This window comes from Vulpes lagopus, chromosome 4, assembly GCF_018345385.1.
Source record: "Vulpes lagopus strain Blue_001 chromosome 4, ASM1834538v1, whole genome shotgun sequence".
NCBI classification, from domain to species: domain Eukaryota; kingdom Metazoa; phylum Chordata; class Mammalia; order Carnivora; family Canidae; genus Vulpes; species Vulpes lagopus.
In genome coordinates this window covers 12,434,030-12,453,587 of record NC_054827.1, presented here as the reverse complement: position 1 = coordinate 12,453,587, position 19,558 = coordinate 12,434,030, and the positions used below count along the sequence as shown (strand labels likewise).

General features: G+C 43.5%; 3 protein-coding genes across 4 annotated transcripts in view; 2 read left to right on the top strand and 1 right to left on the bottom strand.

Moving 5' to 3' along the window:
- Positions 1–2,098: 2,098 nt before the first annotated feature.
- CLDN24 (claudin 24) lies at positions 2,099–2,875 on the top strand. Its single transcript, XM_041753514.1, has one exon. The coding sequence runs from the start codon at positions 2,099–2,101 to the stop codon at positions 2,759–2,761; it is 663 nt and encodes a 220-aa protein (XP_041609448.1). The 3' UTR covers positions 2,762–2,875.
- A 1,610-nt stretch (positions 2,876–4,485) lies between these two features.
- On the top strand, positions 4,486–5,850 carry CLDN22 (claudin 22). 2 transcript variants are annotated; one of them, XM_041753928.1, is made up of 2 exons: positions 4,486–4,978; positions 5,076–5,850. In XM_041753928.1, exons 1-2 carry the CDS (start codon positions 4,500–4,502, stop codon positions 5,155–5,157), a joined length of 561 nt encoding a protein of 186 aa, XP_041609862.1. In that variant the 5' UTR covers positions 4,486–4,499; the 3' UTR covers positions 5,158–5,850. The 2 variants fall into 2 exon arrangements, with proteins under 2 accessions (XP_041609862.1, XP_041609861.1); XM_041753927.1 differs by having other exon boundaries at positions 4,486–5,850.
- A 431-nt stretch (positions 5,851–6,281) lies between these two features.
- The window catches only part of WWC2 (WW and C2 domain containing 2), a 204,740-nt gene continuing 191,463 nt past the window's right edge, over positions 6,282–19,558 (bottom strand). Inside the window, exons 22-23 of the mRNA XM_041753925.1 lie at positions 10,641–10,768; positions 6,282–9,122 (exon numbers count right to left, since the gene is read on the bottom strand). Coding sequence (XP_041609859.1) covers positions 9,056–9,122; positions 10,641–10,768 — 195 coding nt within the window. The 3' untranslated portion in view covers positions 6,282–9,055. The remainder of the gene's footprint in view (positions 9,123–10,640; positions 10,769–19,558) is intronic.

Genomic DNA, 19,558 nt, shown 5'->3' with positions numbered 1-19,558 from the left:
AACCTCCCCCATGGTCGCCCTGACAGGTGAGAATTAGCCTTTCTTAAAAAATATTTATTTGTATATTTATTTATTTATGTAATCTCTACACCCAACGTGGGGTTTGAACTCACAACCCTGAGATCAAGAGCTGCATGTTCTGAGTGAGCCAGCCAGGTGCCCCGAGAATAATCCTTATTTTATTTTATTTTTAACATTTTTTAAAAAAGCTATTTATTTGAGAGAGAGAGAGAGAGAGAGAGAGAGAGAGAGAGAGAAGCAGACTCCCATTGAGCAGGGAGTTTGACATGGGGCTTGATCCCATGGTCTCTAGGATCATGACCCAAGCTGAAGGCAGACACCCAACCAACTGAGCCACCCAAGCACCCAGAAATTATCCCCAAACACTTTTGGGAAGGAGAGATCACTGCCACAGGGCAGTCTATTCCATTCCATTAAAAAAAAAAAAAAAGCTTCATGTGATATCAAGAATCATCTCCTCGCGACTGCTGATGATTGCTCTCAAGAGCTTTCTGTGTCCTGGCTGCCTCCTGGAAGGAGACTTCTAGCTCACCATTATCCCAGCTCCTGGTGAGAAGGCCCTGGACAAATCACTAGCCCTTTCTGGACTCTTAGGTCTTTACACAAACCGGAACCACCTCTTATTTTAGCACTCTGAGGACAGTGATATACCTAAGGGATTCTGAAAATTTATGAAAGTTAAGAACTCCTCTTCCTTTTTAGCCTAAAATGCCAGAAAATGCTGATTCACCACCATTCACCTAATGACTCTTACTTACTTTGGATCCATCAGGATCGGGGTTCCGTTTTTCTCCCATCTCCTATCAGGCAACATCATAAAAGCTCTTCTCTGATCCTGCACTAGACTCAACCGCTGGGGTGTGATGGGCAGTGGTTCTGTTTCAGCAGCTTAGAATCTTCCAGGGCAGTGGGTCCCCTTGAGGAACCTGCACGTCCTGTCCCCCACAAGACTGTGAGAGCCCGCCTTCTGGTGGCAAGCGCAGGAGGCCCGGGGCCCCGTGCAGAGTGGGGTTGGGTGTGTGGGGCCTGGCACAGCTCTGGGACTCTGGAGCATGTGGCTTCTTATCCCAGCTCAGAGGCCCTGTATTCTCTGAGGGGTCATGTTCCGCAGAAGTATGCTCTCAAGGTGTGGCCTAAATCAAAAGAACAAACAAGATGGCGCCTCAAAGGTCAGCTCCCTTGTGGCTCTTGTTTCCACACCCAAACCTTTGTCTTGAACCTGCCAGGAATCTTCCTGCCTGGGGTTGCTTTGTCTATGTGGCTTACACGACAGCGAGGACAGTTCAAATCTGGACAAAAAAAAAAAAAAATTGCCTCTCAGACACAAGAAATCATGCTTTACCCAAGTCCTTAACGAGGATGGAGGAAATCTTAGAATGAAATCCAGGGCTTCCCAGGATTTTCCCCTTCTCACTTAGCACCTCTGGGCATCAGTCTTGGGTCTTTTCATTTTAATGAACCCAGTGAACCAGCCTCCACCTTTCAAAGGAATCTGAGGAAACTTTCCTGCCAAGTCCCCACTGAGCGCCTGTGACACTCAAGAACGCGGGCCAGGCTCTTGTGTAGGTTAAGGAAGTCCAAGAAGAATAAAGATTATAGGGAAACAGTCTACCTTTCTTTACAAGGTCTTGTTTTGCATCCCTGAAATCTCAGATTCAGCTACTACAATGAAGTCCTGTTGCAGAAAGAGCTGGCCTTTTATCACCACTTAAAATCTAATTAATCCATATTGAAGCACAAAGATTTCTGTTGTATTTTAGGGTGAGGGGTCATAGAGCCCTCTTTGTTCATCCTTAGACTTATAATCATCAAGTATTGGGGATATAATTTTACCAAGCAAATTGGAAGGTAACAGATCAAATCCTTATCGGAAAGCCTAACTCATAGTTTTAACAGGGTCCTCCGTCCTTTACATGAAACATTATATTCGAGAACAAAAACGCATTTCAGAGTTTCCAAAGAGTTAATGGCCAAAGCTTATATCCCAGGCAGCATAGGACCAAGATCATCACACTACTGTCAGCCACGGCAGACGGTGGCTCCTATAGGGGTGGCCGAAGTTGTGAGGTCTGTTGCGATGGCTTTAGTCTTTAGAGTAGCAATGCAATTCGCCGGACTTTTATTATCTTTGCTGGGATGGGTTTTAGCCATTATTACAACTTATTTGCCACATTGGAAAAACCTCAACCTGGACCTGAACGAAATGGAGAACTGGACCGTGGGGCTCTGGCAAGCCTGCGTCACCCAGGAGGAGGTGGGCACGCAGTGCAAGGACTTCGATTCCTTCCTGGCCCTGCCCGCCGAGCTCAGGGTCTCCAGGGTCCTCATGTTCCTGTCCAACGGGCTGGGGCTCCTGGGTCTGCTGGCCGCTGGCCTCGGCCTGGACTGCTTGAGGCTTGGAGAGTCGCGGCGAGGGCTCAAGAAAGGACTGCTGATCCTGGGAGGGACCGTGCTCTGGGCGGCAGGGGTCGCGGCCCTGGTCCCGGTGTCCTGGGTGGCCCACAGGACGGTCCAGGAGTTCTGGGATGAGACGGTGCCGGAGATCGTGCCCAGGTGGGAGTTTGGGGAAGCCCTGTTTCTGGGCTGGTTTGCTGGCTTTTTCCTCCTCCTGGGAGGGGGCCTGCTGAACTGTGCGGCGTGCTCCACCCAGGCTGCCCGTGCTTCGGGCCACTACACAGGGGCAGAAACGCTAACACAGTGCCCGTACCTGGAAAATGGGACCGCAGACCCGAGAGTGTGAGACTCTGACAGGACCAGAGAGGTGCATCTTTTCACATCCACTATGATGTGGAGTCTTTGTTATGTCACTCAATCTGTGCAGCTCATGTGTTCTCATTAAATAACTGCTTTTCTATTCTAGATCCCCCCTGCCCCCTCTCCCCAAATCTGGAGAAGTAAAAAAGAGGCGAGTCTTATATGTAAAAGAAAATGATCATGGTAAGCATTACATAGGTATGAGCAAAAAATAAGTTCATTGATCTGGTTATTTAAGTCAAAAGGTGGTGATGGTCCATTGTAATCAGTATTAAGTTTTAATGTGTTAATTTTGTATTAGAAACTTTTTTGTTTTTGTTGGTGGCTGGAAATAATAATATCTAGTTTCTATTTTCTAAAGGAAAAACCCATCTCAAATCCTTTGAACACCCTGCATTAGCGACAGCACATGTTCAGCTTATCCCCAAGTGTTATTGCCCCAACAATGGCTTTGGTCTCCTTTGAACAGAGGTGGTTTGTTTGTAGGACATTAGCAGGCCCCCTGTGTGACAGAGTTTTATAGGGCTGATGGTTTTCAGTACTTTACAGCACTCTCAGACTCAGAATACTGGCCAGTCTCCTCTCTTGTCTCTTCCTTCAAAAGCCTCAAATCTAGGGATCCCTGGGTGGCGCAGCGGTTTGGCGCCTGTCTTTGGCCCAGGGCGCGATCCTGGAGACCCGGGATCGAATCCCACATCAGGCTCCCGGCGCATGGAGCCTGCTTCTCCCTCTGCCTGTGTCTCTGCCTCTCTCTCTTTCTCTCTGTATGACTATCATAAATTTAAAAAAAAAAAAAAAAAAAAGCCTCAAATCTAAAAAAGACAAACGATTCCAAAAATATTTTGCGCTAGATATCTGGATATTGACAGTTCACATGCCCTGATAAAAACTTTCCTTTGTTCAATTAAAAAGGATCAGCATGGGGAGATTTGCTTTAGGGGTGTACCGTCCAAGATGTTGATTCTGACCTACAAAGTCCTATTGCTTAACTTTTCCTGCAAGCCAGAAAGCACATTTAAGCAAAGAAAAAAAAAATGTGCATGCACACGTGCATGAATTGGACAGGAAGGCACGTAGGCGAGTGGACTTGATATTTAGGGCCCAGGATGGTTTCATGTGTTATGCGGTGTAGGCTGCTTGAAGGTCTTAAAAAAAACACCTGGTTTAAGGTCTAGAGGAGATTTCTGATCGATTTATTTGGTTAAGACGGATTTTTTTCTTGAACCTGCTTCTAAAAAGTGACCACATTCACTATTCCGGCGACACGCGTGCTGAAACAGGAGAGTGATTAAGAGATGGCAATGTGACAGGTGCAGTCAGGAAGACGGTTGCAGAGTGGGAGGAGCCGAACCCGAACTGCCCAGGGACACCCTGCATGTAGACTTGATTCTTGGACTCCTTAGAAAGCTTGGGAGCCCCGGGAAAGCCACTTGCATATTAATGACAGAAGGAGGATGAGTCCTGCCTGATGTGATTTCCCAGACAGCTGCCCCGATGCCGGGCGCTGGCCACACCTCGGCGTTGCTGGTTGGCAGGCTTAGTTCCCTGTCCTCTTCTGAAGCCCCGTGTCAACACGGACTCAAACAATAGCCACTCTGGCAAGAGTCCTCGACACACAATGAAGCCGCCTTGCCGAGCTCTGCAGTGACAGCGTTGGGGTGTCCCACTCCACGCGGCCGCCCCAGGGCAGGAGCTGGGTTCTGGCTCCGGTGCGGGGCTGGGGGATGATGGCCTTGGAGCCCCGAAGCGTGGCGCAGTTGGCGGGGGCCTCCTTGTCCTTGCTGGGGTGGGTCTTGTCCTGCCTTACAAACTACCTGCCCCAGTGGAAAAACCTCAACCTGGACCTGAACGAAATGGAGAACTGGACCGTGGGGCTCTGGCAAGCCTGCGTCACCCAGGAGGAGGTGGGCACGCAGTGCAAGGACTTCGATTCCTTCCTGGCCCTGCCCGCCGAGCTCAGGGTCTCCAGGGTCCTCATGTTCCTGTCCAACGGGCTGGGGCTCCTGGGCCTGCTGGCCGCTGGCCTCGGCCTGGACTGCTTGAGGCTTGGAGAGTCGCGGCGAGGGCTCAAGAAAGGACTGCTGATCCTGGGAGGGACCGTGCTCTGGGCGGCAGGGGTCGCGGCCCTGGTCCCGGTGTCCTGGGTGGCCCACAGGACGGTCCAGGAGTTCTGGGATGAGACGGTGCCGGAGATCGTGCCCAGGTGGGAGTTTGGGGAAGCCCTGTTTCTGGGCTGGTTTGCTGGCTTTTTCCTCCTCCTGGGAGGGGGCCTGCTGAACTGTGCGGCGTGCTCCACCCAGGCTGCCCGCGCTTCGGGCCACTACGTGGCGGCAGAAACGCAGGATCGCCGTCAGCACCCGGAGACGAACAAAACCCACCTGAAAATCTAAGCCAGAAAGCATCAGTGCCGACCACTCTTCAAGAGACGCTCACTCCTCTCTGGATTTGGTAGGATCTCCTGCTACACAGCCACCTAGTCACTGTTGCTTTTAATTTTCTAAAATGCATCCCCCCGACCCCAACCCCGTGGCTATTGCCTTCTTAAATTATCATTTCCTTTTAAGACAGTAAAACACTTTTATCTTCTCTTCTGAGTCCAAAACCACTCAAGACTTAATAGTAATCACACTCATTACTGGGGATGAGTTTTCTCAATTTTAAAATAGATGCAGTGATTGCACAGAACTGGTAAATAAAACATTATATTAGTGCTTACATATCTTTGAAGGTGTTATTCATAGAGATGAATCATTTTGGCAATTGGGAATGTTACTGCTAGTCATTTACTGCATTCAAGTGTGTAAAATCACCTATTGTATTGAAACTGAAGTCGTTGCATGTTTATGGAGAATGTACATTAGAGCATACTAAAAAGTTGCTGGTTCTTTGAAAGCTGAGAGGTGAGAGACGTGGGCTGCATCGTCTCCTTGGTAATCGGAGACCTCAGTGCCTCTATGGAGCCTTCCCCGAAAGCCAGCCACATTCCTTCATTCTGCCCTCACCCAGGGCAGAAGCAGAGGGCAATCTGGTGCCTGGGGAGATTTCATGGAAAATCTGCCACACAGGTGTGCTTTGGCCTGGGTGTCGTGGGCTCTGCAGTAGGAGCCTGCTGTTGCCCTCAGCCCTGGCTGTCCCCCCCACCCGACCCCCCGCTCTGTGGAGCAGGCACAGGGGGCGCTGCAGGTCAGGGTCAGGGTGCCTGGGGAGGCGGGTGTGGGGGGGCTTAGGGTAAGGGGCTCCTGAGATCACTGCCCCACGGGAGCACAAGGCTGGGATGGGCAGGGACCACAGAGCTCACCTTGGAGACGCCCTCTTTTACTCTGCACGATGAAAACAGGCTTTTTCTATCAGCAACACGGATCGCCCAACCAAGAACTATTCCCAGCAAACTGCTGGCTTGAGAAGTTCCTTCGTGATAGAGTTAATATTTGCTCAGTACCTGGCTCAAGTAAACTCTTGTTGGCACCAATCACGGAAGTTGAACAGTAAAGGACACTGAAATTAAGTTATGAGGCAATATGCATCTTTGTTTTAAAAAAAACAAAAAACAAAGAACAAGAAACACTGAACTTTCTTCCACCCACAGACACAGGAAAAGTGCAGAAACCAAAGTTAATCTATGTGATGTATTTGCATACTTTTACAGACGAGACAAATTAAAACAGAAACATATTCAGAATTTAACCTGATTAAATATTTAGTTCAGTCCTGAGCTTTCGATATTTAATACAATATAAAGTAATAGCAAAAAAAAAAAAAGATTTTAAATTTGATTTGCATGCTACAGAGATTCAGCTAAACTTTGTTCATTTGGCTAGCAATATTTTTTTTTTGTACCTGTAACTTAGATTCTGATATACAAAATTATAATAACATACTGATAATTCAGACTTGAGAACTAAATATTACATTCTTTTTACCCTGTGCAGAATAGATTCTACCTTTAAAAAATAGTATTTATAATATTAAAATTCATATGGTTCATATGGTTTTGTGATCAAGTTATTAAAATGTTTTGTCACTGTGAATCATCTGGGTTAGTACAAATATGATAGAATTGTTAAAAGCTGCCTATAAATACATAACACCATTGCTGATTTTTAAAGTGTGGAGAAGGATTATATTAAAATAAGTTCGTTTCTTATGTTAGAAATGAGCACATTTTGTAAAATAAAACCAAAAACATCTCGGTCACAACTGTTAACTACCAGCCTGAGACAGATTTTATTCTTTTATACTTGTCTGGAACTTTTTGTATCACAAAAAGTTAACAGCTAATCTGATGAAGACTTATAAAGGTGTAAATATTCTGATATAGCCTCTTCTATGTCAAACATTTAAAATGGCCAGAACCGAACTATATATTAAACAGAACATAAATAAGACCGTAAATAAATAAATGAAGAAAATAAAATCGTACGGTACAACTACACATAATTCTATAAACATTTTCACGGTCAAACTAAGACGCTGAACACAGCTGACCTTCATTTATTTTAGCTCTACATTAAATAAACCTCTGTCTTTCACATTTGACCTTGACAAGGTGAATGGTCTTCTCTTTCTAGTTTTCCTTAGTCATCTGATAGGATGAACCGCGCAGCCCTGAAGAACTGAGTGCAGCCAATTCACGAGGCTTAGTTTTGTTCAAAGTAGTGTCACCTCCGGTTACAGCTTCAAAGACATTTAGATAGAAGTGGTGGGACAGCCGAGGAAAAAAAACAATTAAAAGTTCTAGGCTCAGAAATTACCTAATTTGAATTTGCATTCTGATAAAATGAACTTTCCAAAATATGTATAATTACTTTCAAGAAACTAAAAATTCTTGCCAGGGATTCTATCTTAGAAATAGAATTTATCATTTTTTTTTTCTAAGGGGTCCATTCCTTTAAGATGATTTTTGCATTTCTAAAAAAAAAAAAAAGATTTAATTTGTTATATAAGATGGCTAACCAAAAATTGCCTCTTCCACTATAACTGAATGATAAGGATGATTTAAATTGCATAAATACTTTTTATTTTAAAAGCCTTTACACTGGCAGAGCTACACTGCGGATTTAAGCCGGGCCTGGGTTGGATAGGCTAAAATTCTACATAGGATGACACTTGACTGTTTCTCTCTCTCCATTAGTTCATCCAGAATTGTTTTCAGAAACAAACGTCTTGGCCTTTACTTCCAGTGAGTAATCTCCCCAGGCACACTCTTCTCTTGGCCTCCTTACCACAAATTACAGATAGGATCCCCGAAAAATGAGAGCTGCAAAATAATTTCTAGTAAATGTTAGAAGTCTGTTTAATAAAGTCTAAAAAAAAATTTTTTTGGCAACTTTGATTCAATCAAGATTCCTCTTTCACCGAAGGAGTGCATTTCCCTCCACACGGCTGGCGCTGTCTCTCCCTAGGGGACCGGCTGTCCTGGGCGCCACCCTCCTACAGCTCCTACGTCGGACAGAACCTCAGCAGCACAGCTGGAAACTCCCCTTTGAACACGTACACAAATCCAGGTTGTGTTAGAGGCAGCAGGTACTCGCTGGCGAGCCCATCTGAGTGTGTTTAGGGTACCTGGCTTTCTCCTTGCCTCTCCCTACCCTTAAGGTGACAAATCACAACATCTTCACGGTAGCCAGGAGCACTGCTCCTCTGTGTTCTGAGATTCTCACTCAGCATTTTGTTTCCTTTTGACTAACAAAAGGACAAAAAGGAAATTGTTTTAAGGAAACAAGGGCTCCAACACAGGTGACAGGAGTGAGTGCAACACCTTGTTTCAGGGGGACTTGGAGCTGTACTCCCATTTGACTTCAAACTCAAAGAGCTACCCCCCACCCCCAGGTACAAAAATACCACATGGCCTGTTGCCATCCTCACAGTCTGCTCATGAGACAATGAAGGAAAAGCCAAAATCGCCTTCTGCTACACTGAGTTAATTCTCAACAGTTGGTTCAACAGGATATACGCTGGGCGCTGCCTTTATTCCATTTTTACAAAACGCAGCCCACTGGCAATATGTATGTACTGGACGACATTTGTGTACCAGATTATTCCATTTTGGTTATCTGATCTTTTTTTCTTCTTTAAACATACAAGAATTACATTCAAGGTACTTTACAAATTAACATGTTGAAAATCTGATGTGAAACAAAAGCTCTTTAAGAGTTGACAGTTACGTTACAAAATGACCCCCACCCCCCACCCCCCGCCAAAACAAAACAAAACAAATGTTCGGTCTTGTACCCTCCCTAAGAAGTGAACAGGTGACAGAATAATTTCTTTAGGGGTGCAATCATACATCATCAGCTGGCAGGGACGGGATGCTTATCTTCGCCCGGGTGAAGTAGGCAATCTTCTCCCTAGAATTAGGGGTGAGAAATAAACCAACTTGAATGTGATGTCGAAAATACTTGGTGGCCATTAAAAATAATCGCAACAACTCCAGCGCAGTCTCCTCGAGCCTGGGTAGGAGATGTTCTCCTTAGGTGGAACTCCGTACAATCAAGATGGTCCTTCCCCTTTACGGGGGGATATAAAGAAGAACGGCAGCTCTGGCTTACGGTAAGTCACCTACAGACCAAGGCAGTCAGCTCCTTCCTGCATTTCCAGCGTTAGTTTTTCAACCATCAGGGGGTCAGTCATGAGTGCTTCTAAACCAGGTACTTTGCATCTACCTTACGTCTAGAAGATGCAAGATGTCCAAAGTCCCAGGGAACTTCTCAGGGAGCTCGTAGAAAAGTGTATGATACTGGGAAAATTCTTTAATATCAATACTATGCTAAGGTAAGGGCCACTTGCTGAGTGATACCTTGACCCCAAATGAGGGGAAAAGGAGGCACGTGAGTGCAGTAAAGGTAGATTTGTCCTGCGTCCCAGAACAGGGATAAGAAGAAACAATCCAGAAGGGAGAAGCCAAGAAAGATTGGGTAGAATGGTTTTCAGAGGTTAGGAGAGTATTGAAATAAATGGATAATAAGTAAGGTTTTAGGATTGTATAGTCCCCAAAGACAGGAGCAATATATCCACTTTTATGCAAAATCCTCACATCGTACATAGTATCCCATCAACACATATTTACTGAGGATGTGTGATGTTATGCAAGGTGTGCTGGTAGCGATAAAGAAAAATGAAGCAAAAAAAAAAAAATGATGCATCAGCCTTCCTTTGAGAACCTAGGAGTCCATCTAGATGGTGGAGGTAGCCCTGCGTCAAGAAGCAAGTGCTGAAAAAAAAAGAAAAAAAAAAGAAGCAAGTGCTTAGGTGGAAAAGCACTAAAGACTAAGGGAAGGAGGGAGAAGAATGGGAGAGCGACACAATTGTGGGAACTGAAACAACAGCTGACTTTGTGGTTTGCGTCCTTCGTAATCTGTTCTATTCCATAAGACATGAAGGCAACACTTAAAAAAAAAAGGCAAGGGAGTGTGACCATGATGTTACCGAAGGCCCATCACCCCGACTCCTGACTTGGAAGCTCCTGTGACAAATTGGGACACAGGGCACAGGGTGGGACGCACAGGTGGTGGAGCAGGTGCCAGCGGCGGGCGCCCCAGACGCCCCGGCCCCCGGGGAGCATCCTAGGAGGAAGGCCCCGGGAGTGTCTGTTCAGTGAGTGACAATAAAAGCCCCGACATCCTGTGCCTCTCTGTCCGTCCTCAGTGAGATGTGCCAGCTGCTCCTAAGAGCAGGGGCACCCTGAGTTCTTGGGACCAGGCGCCAATGGGTCAGGGCGCCACCGGGGGCGTCTGTGACCTTGGAAGGAGCAGATGGAAGCATCACCCCAGTAGGAGAGGATTCGGGGTCTCCTACGCTAACGCACTTCCAGCATCACTCAGACCACACGAGGTCAAGCCCAAGTGGGGCGGGGCGGGGCGCTTCACCTGAAGGACTGCACCTGCCGAGGCACCTTCCGGCTCTGCTCCCGGAGCCGGCACACGTCCTTGGAGACCTGCCTCATCAGCTTCTCCGCATTCAGACCTTGCTTCTGCTCTTCCTTGGACTGTTCAGCCTGGCAAGAGAAATAAAAACACAGAGCCCCACGGAACTAATTAGAAAGTTCTGAAGACACAGAGCCTGGGCACTTAGCCGGGAGGGCGGCGATGGGGGTGTGTTCTCCCACCGGCAGGGGTGACAGTCGCACCCCCCTCATGCAGCTGTAGTGCAGTCGCAGGTTTATTTCACTGCATTTCAAAGATCTCACTGTGCAGGTAACGTGTGATCATCTTATTACGTCTGGAAAACCTAAGAACCCTCAAAACAGAAATGAAAAACTACTTCCAGCACTATGACCAAGAACTATCTCCTAATGTTTCAACCTCTTATTCATCTTTCTGAATTTTTTATCTTACCCATTGTAAAAGCAGTTTACTGAAGCAGGATTTACACACCAGGTTAGCTTCTTTTACTTAGAATTATGGATTTAAGGTTCTCACATGTGCTTCCATGGCTTGATTGCTCATTTCTTTTTAGCGCTGAGTACTAGTCCACTGTTGGCAAGTACCACAGTTTACTTATCCATCACCCACTAAAGGACACCTTGGCTGCTCCCAAGTTTTGGCAATTATAAAGGAAGATGCCATAAACATCCATGACCTTGACTTTCCAACTCCACTGGGTCACTACCAACGAGTAGGACTCCTGGGCCCGAGGTCAAGGGCATGTTTATTTAGTTTTGAAATGTCAGCCTGCACCTGAAACTTAGACAATTTTTTATGTCAATTTTATCTCAATAAAGTTGGGGTAAAAAATAATAATAATAATAAAAAGCCACACCATCTCCAAAACTGCGGTACTATGTGGGATTCCTGCCAGCAATGAACAAGAGCTCCTGCTCTGCCATGGATTTACCAGCATTTGGTGGCAGTGAAGTGTCAGTGTTTTGGAGTTTGACCGTCCCAGTAGATGTGTGGTGGTATCTCATGGTTGTTTAAATTTGCAGTTCCCTAAACACATAGGATGTGCAGCATCTTCTCATATGTTGGGTAGGGTCGTGTCAGTCCTCCAACTTTGTCTCCTTCGATACCGTGTTGACCATCACGTGGCTTTTGTCTCTCTGTATAAACTTCGGAACCAGTTAGTCTCTATCCACGAAATAGTTTGCTGGGGTTTTGACTGGGATTGCATTAAATGTATAGGTCAGTTTGGGAAGAACTAACATCCTTTTTCTTTTAAGTAGGCTCTATGCCCAGGGAGGAGCTTAAACTTACCACCCTGAGATCAAGACCTGAGTTGAGATCAAGAATTGGATGCTTAACCGACTGAGTCCCCCAGGTGCCTGGGGAAGAACTAAAATCTTGACAATATTAAGTCTTCCTATCCATGAACATGGACATTTGTTTAGTCCTTTGATTTCATTCATCAGGTTTTGTGTCTTTCCTCATTCAGATCTTACACATATTTGGTTAGATATTTAACTATTTCATCTTGGGGGGTGTTAATTGTATGGCATTTTTAATTTCAAATTCCACTTGTCCCTACAAAATATAGGAAGCAATTGTCTTTATTTATTAACCTTGTATCTTGCAGCCTTGATTTCTACTCTAATTTTTATTTCTTTTCTTCTGATTGCTTTGGATTTAATTTACTCTTTCTAGTTTCCTACGGCAGAAGCTTAGATTATTGACTAAGTCTTTCTTCTTATCCTGTATATACATTCACTGACTATAAATTTCCCTCTAAGCGCTGCTTTTGCTGCACCCCACAGTTAAATTGGCTTCTCATTTTCATTTAGTTCAAAATACATTTTCTCTTGAGATTCCTTTTTCTGACCCATGTGTTATTTGAAAATGTGTTGTATGGTCTCCAAGAACTTTGGGATTTTCCAGCTATCTTTCTGTTACTGATTTCTAGTTTTATTCCATTGTGGTCTGAGAGTAAACACTGTATGATTTGTATTGTTTTACATTTTTAAATTGTACTTAAGGCACAAAGGTGGTCTCTCTTGGTGCAAGTTCCATGTGAACCTGAGGAGAATGTGAATTCTGCTGCTGTTGGATGAAGTAGTCTATGGAAGTCAATTATAACTAGTTAATTAACAGTGTGGTTAGGTTCAACTCCGTCCTTGCTGATTTTCTGCCTTTGGGTTATGTCCATTTCTAATAAAGGGGCACTGGAGTCTCCCAAGTGTTAAGAGTGGACCTACCGATTTCTCCTTGCAGATATATCAGTTTTTGCCTTACATATTTTGATGCCGTGTTGTTAGTGCATACACACTAAGGATTGTTAATCTCTTCTTGGAAAACTGACTCTTATAATTATGTACTGTCCTACTGTATATTGGACAACTGTGTGCTCTGTCTCAGGTTAACATAGCTACTCCTACTTTGTTTTGATTAGCATTAGCATGGTGTATTTTACTCTACCCCTCTACTTTTAGTCTCTATGTGTTCTCTATGTAAAATGGGTTTCTTATAGACAATATATAGTCAGGTCTTGCCATTTATTCAACTCTGACAATCTCTTTGAATTGGCAAATTTGGATCATTAATGTTTAAAGTGATTATTGAGAGGTACATGACTGGCTCAGTAAGTAGGGCATATGACTCTTGATCTCAGCATTGAGTTCAAGCCCCACATTGGGTACAGAGATTACCTGTAATCTTTAAATAAATCTTTAAAAAAATAAGGTGACTTTTGATATGGCTGGATTGATATCTACCATATTTATTATTGTTTTCTTGCCATTGCCCTTCTTTGTTTGTTTTTGCCTTCTACTCTTTTTCTGCCTCTTCTGGTTTTAATTGAGCACATTCTATATTTATTCTCTCTTCTTTCTGAGCATATCAATTAAAATTCTTTTTTAAACATTTTTTAAGTGGTCGTCCAATATTTTGCAATATGCAAACCACCACAGTACTTTATGGGTAGAGTACCATATAATAAAATATTCCTAATAGCTCCCTTTTGTCCCTTCTATCATTCCTGTCATTCATTTCACTTACACACAGCATATATATGTCAGATGCATTGTTGCTATTATTATTCTGAACTGTTATGCTAGATTAAGAATAAGAAAAATAAAAGCTTTAACTTTACTGTCACTAATTCCTTCTTCAATGCTCTTCCTTTCTTTACACAGATCCGAGTTTCTGGCCTATACAATTTTCCTACTCTCTGAAGAGCTTCTGCTAGCATTTCTTGGTAGGCAGGTCTACTGACAAAAGTTTTCTCAACTTTGATTTGTCTGAGAAAGTATTTCTCCTTCAGTCCTGAAGGATAATTTTGTAGGATATAGAATTCTCAGTTGGTGATTTGTTTTTCCTCTTGATATCTTAAACACTTCTCTCCACTCTCCTTGCTTGCATGGCTTAGAAGTCAGATGTAATTCCTATCTTTGGTCCTGTAGAAGTTAAGTCTTCTTTCACTTTGGCCTCTTGCAAGATTTTTTCTGTATTTCTGATTTTTTGCACTTTGAATGTGATATGCCTACATATAGGTTTGTGTGTGTGTGTGTGTTTGTGTTTTGTTTTGGGTTTTTTTTGCATTTATCATGCTTGGTGTTCTCTGAGCTTTCTGGTTATGTAGTTGCGTGTCTGACACTAATTTGGAGAACCATTTCATCATGATTGCTCTAAATATTTCTTCTGTTTTCTCTTTCTTGTGCTGGTGTTCCCATTGCACCTAAGTTACATCTTTGTAGTTTTCCCAGTTCTTAGAGATTCTGTTCTTCTCCCCCGCCCCCCACCCCGGTCTTTTTTTTTTTTTATTTTGTTTTGAAAGTTTCTACAGACATTTCATCAAGCTCAGAAATTTCTTCAGCCATATTTCATCTGCTATCTGCTAACAAGCTCATCAAAGGTATTCATTTTTTTAGTGTTTTTGATCTCTAATATATCTTTCTGATTCTTTCTTAGAATTTCCTTTTCTTTTAGCTTATACTAACCATCTATTCTTGTATGCTGCCCACTTTTTCCTATTAGAGCCATTAGTGCATTAATCATAGTTCTTTTAAATTTCTGGTCTCCTATTTCTAACATCCCTGCCATGTCTAAGTCTGGTTCCAATGCTTTTTCTGTCTCTTCACGCTAGGCTTTTTTGCCCTTTCAGTATGCCTTGTGATTTTATATTGAAGGCCAGATAGACATAATGTGCCAGGTGAATGGAACTCTGTAAGTTGGTTTTTAGTAATGAAGCAGAAGAGTGGGGGATGTCTTCTGCAGCTTTATGATTAGGTCTGTCTTTTGGGGAGCTTGAGCCCCCAACTGAGAACTTTGCAAATATTTCTCAGTCCCACCACAGCCCTTAGATGAGACAGGGGGGCTGGAGTATCTTCCCCCAAGTTGGTTAGGTTCTCATAAAACCTTTGTAGGTTAGACTCCAGTAAAACAGTTGCTCCTGAGGGCAGGTCTGTTAACAGAATGCTCTGGCATATTTCAGAATGATCACTTTTCCCTCCCCTGCTGGAAGCACAGGAGATTTTCTTTCCTGATATTCACTAAGAGGATCTATTAGAGCTCCTACATGGGAATTCACAGAAGTGTGGGGGCTTCCCTGGAGTTTTTTTTTTTTTTTTTAAGATTTTTTATTTATTCATTCATGATAGACATAGAGAGAGAGAGAGTGAGAGGCAGAGACACAGGCAGAGGGAGAAGCAGGCTCCATGCCGGGAGCCCGACGCGGGACTCGATCCCGGGACTCCAGGATCGCGCCCCGGGCCAAAGGCAGGCGCCAAACCGCTGAGCCACCCAGGCATTCCCTTCCCTGGAATTTTTAACTCAGGCTTGTCTACACGGAGCCTGCAGGATCCATCAATTATAGTTTTGGTTCTCCTACCCCAGTACTGATTCCCTTGGAGTTTCTGCTCTGCTGAGTTGTTATTTTCTAGGCTGCCAGTCTCTCTAATTTTGGGGGCAATGTTCTGCCCCATGACCTCATTTTCCTGACAGATCTAAGAAGAGTTGTTGATTTTTCAGTTTGTTTATCTCCTTTCCTTGTTGTTAGGGCAGAGTAGTTATTTCCTTAGAGGCCAGACCAGGAAATGGAAGCCCCTAACTTTTTAATAGTTTAATAACATCCTTTAATCGTTATAGAATAATTATTTAGTTAACCTTCTGGAATCACATATTTAAATTATTTCCTTTTTTTTTTAATTTAAATTATTTCCATGTTGCAATGTTCGTTCACAGGGAGTTAGCATTTAAACATCTATAAATATACATTTGGTTACATTAGACTTAGAGGGGATAAAAGCAGGTATGTCCTGTGTATTTCGAAAACTATCTACAGTGATATCTACATATCTGCATGCATCTATGTCTATATAGAATTCTGCATTTAGGGGCACCTGGGTGGCTCAGTGGTTGAGCGTGTTCTTTTGGCTCAGGTTGTGATTCCAGGGTCCTGGGATTGAGTCCCACATCGGGCTCCCTACTCAGCAGGGAGTCTGTTTCTCCCTCTGCCTATGTCTCTGCCTCTCTGTGTCTCTCATGAATAAAATCTTAAATAAAATCTTTAAGAAAAAGAATTCTGCATTTATATTACCCACTATCAGGGAGAAAATAATCACAATTTTGTTTAATTTGACTTAGAGCTTAAAAACACATCAACTAAAAGGATAATTCCTTAGCTACATAAGTAAACTGTGAAATTGAAAATGAGGCTTAGGTATAAATGTGCTACTTGTTACTCCTCTTCCCTTCATATTTGGAAATTATGTGACTTATCCATTATGTGGATGCTGACCTCTACAAAGGCACTGACTCCCACTTGCCCATAAAGCTAAGAGGCTGCTTGGTTATTAATTTGGGGTTTTGGCTCATGGTTCATCTTGGGGTCTGAGCTGATTACAGGGGTCCATAAGCTTCAGAAGGGCAGGGACTGCATCTGTTTAACATAATTTATAGAAGTTCAAGTGTACAATAAAGATCTTTAAGCCAGTGGTTTGTTTTTGAAAACTGCTTCTAAAAAAAAAAAGAAAAGAAAAGAAAAAGAAAACTGCCTCTATTTGCAAATGTTGCTTGGATGTTGCAGTATAAAATGAATGTTATTAAGTAAAATGGCTGGAGACTTCCCACTACATAAATACTTGATACAGGGAAATGTCATTTAGAAACCATCTTGTCAATGCATAAACACAGTAGATCTCTCCACCTGACAGAAATAGAAATCTAAGTTACTTTGAGTTTTGGGAAAGCATGAGATCTTATAAATATGGGAACTGGCTTTTGGCATTTGTTTGGAGTGGCTTTAAGAAAAGAATTCTAAACAGAATTTTTTGGTGGCGATACAGGCTAACTTCTCTTTTCACTTTCCCTTGTAATTCTCCCCAGGGTGCTGGGGGAAACTGAGGCAGCTAAGCATGCTCTGGAGAGCTATTGGTGCTGTCATGTACCCACACTGCTGCTCTTACTCCAGCAGAAACCACTGTCACGGTTTCTTCAAACCTGTCTCGGGTTCTTTTTGGCACATGTAATTAGTATCAGCCACACTTTCACAATGAGACCTGTGGGCAGCACAGGAATTGGGAGATTCCTTTCAAGCCCCCCTCGCCCTGCCTCACTTTTCACAGTGGCTTAAGGGTGGGACCTTGCCTGCCCTCCTCGGTGCCAGAACCCCTGGAGCCCCCACACACCTGCACTTGGTGGGGGTGCAGAGAACACAGGCTGAATGAATGAGGATCTGTGGGAAGATCAGGGTTTTGGATGACAATCTTTTTAAGATTAATGTGCTTTAGGAACTCTCAAAAGATTTAGAACAGTCTTGGGTTTTTTCCAATGGTTACTGACCACCAACCACACTCCCCAGAAGGCCAGAAAATAAAGACTGATAGATTCAGATTCAGATTCAAGCAAACACCTGACCTTTTATAACTTGAAAGGTGTTCAAAAGCCAAAGGACAGAACAAACAAAACCATCTGTAACTCAAATAACAGACTGGTGTATCAAGAGACCTTGCAAGGAAGAAAATATGACATTACGAAAAGAAGGTACTGGGTATGAGTAGGCATTTCACAGAATAAACACAAATGGCAAACAAACATGTCTCAGCAAAATGATACCATCCTTACCTACCAGACTGTGAACATTTAAGGGGCTGGCAGTCTGAGGGACAGCAGAGTGTATGTCCCAATGCCTGAGAGTCCAAAGCCAAGAGGACTGTGCTACTATTGCCCAGGAGGAAGTGTCTGGAGTCACATCTGCCCCCAAGGGCGGGGTGGGGGGTTCTGAGTTTCTGAGTGTTGGGGGAGGGAAGCTAGGGGCTGGGGAGACTCAGCTCATTTGGGTGTGCCCCCTGCCCCGCCCCAGCACCAGTCAGCCTCTCTCTCCATGGCCTCCCCAGTGTTATGCTCTAATAACACAATATGAAACGTGGTCCTGGTTACTGGAGGCCACTGGTCATGTTGGTGGCAGTTGGAGTTATAAAGGAAGTGGTTGGGAGAATTTAGAAAGTCATTATTTGTAGCTTAGAGCAAAGTCTTACAAGAGAGAGATCAACTCAGGCCAGAAGTCAGAATTGGCACAGAGAGAGGGAAGAAAAAACAGCTTTGCCAAGGGTGGTAGCCTGAGGCCTACAATCTAAATTCACTGGAAAATCCCATCAGTGAGATCCTTCTGGACTAAAAAAAGCCAAGTCCTTCTGTTATTCACTTAGGTGGTTATAAACTTAGTTAGGAGATAAGACTGGTGCCAGCAAAAAGGGGATTATAAGGATCTTGTCTTTCCATATGCACCCACTGTTTCAGGCTCAGTCAGACCAGGAAGTGAAAGAACAAGGTTTAGCCTTATAAGACATGACAGGGACAAGACCTTTCCTGCGGTTCACAGCCAAACTGACAGCGCTGGCAACTCCACTAGCGTGTATTCATGCTTTGGAAACACTACTGAATCCATAACAGTGTCCCAGAATGCACAGAAAGGCTCACTTCCACATTGTCCATGACTGAAAATTCAGGAAATCGTCATTAGAATCAAGAAATAATTACAATATATCTACACAGGCGGATGCCTTCAGAAGAATGAATTACAGCAACATTACTAATGTTGAAGAAATTTTCTTCATGTAGAGCACAGAATTAAGTGGGGGAAAAAGAAGTTTTGTGATGGTTTGTCTTTATGACTCTATTGTTGGGTAACCCTTCCAAATAACACTAACATGCATACATGGCATAAGAGAGAGCTGCGGCGGGGGGGGGGGCCCTGGGTGGCTGAGGGGTTGAGCATCTGCCTTCGGCCCAGGGAGTGATCCCAGGGTCCTGGGATTGAGTCCTGCATGGGCTCCCTGTGGGGAGCCTGCTTCTCCCTCTGCCTGTGTCTCTGCCTCTCTCTGTCTCTCTCATGGATAGATAAAATCTTTAAAAAAAAATTTTTTTTTTATTTATTTTATTTATTTTTTTTTTTATTTTTTTTTTTCATTTTTTTCTTTTTTTTTTAAACCAAAGAGTAAAAGAGAGCTGGCGAAGGGCAAATACCAAGGGGAATGGGACTTCAAGGAGGCAAGGAGGTTTTTTGCTTGATATAGTTCTGTATTATTTAGATTTGTTATATAGTAAGCATATGTTAATTTTTTAACTAAAGAAAATCTTTTAAATTTTACAATATTCTCAAAGCAAAAAGTGTACTAACTCATCGTAAATTTGAAAACAAAAATGCTGTGGCACTTTTAGGAAAAATGAGATTTGTAAAAATTTTACTTATTCAGCATGTACTTAAGAAGAATCAATCATACTCACACCACCTTATGGAAAGCTAAATATGCTGCAGAAAGGCATTCCTCGTACTTCGCTAATCATAATCCCCTGCAGTTAACTTCTGATTTTCTTCACCACAAAGGATCCCTTTTCCCAGATTATTTTTTACTGCC

What these genes read in the sequence shown, in the direction of transcription:
- CLDN24 (XM_041753514.1), top strand. Translation starts at nt 2,099, where the DNA reads ATGGCTTTAGTCTTTAGAGTAGCAATGCAATTCGCCGGACTTTTATTA.
- CLDN22 (XM_041753927.1), top strand. Translation starts at nt 4,500, where the DNA reads ATGATGGCCTTGGAGCCCCGAAGCGTGGCGCAGTTGGCGGGGGCCTCC.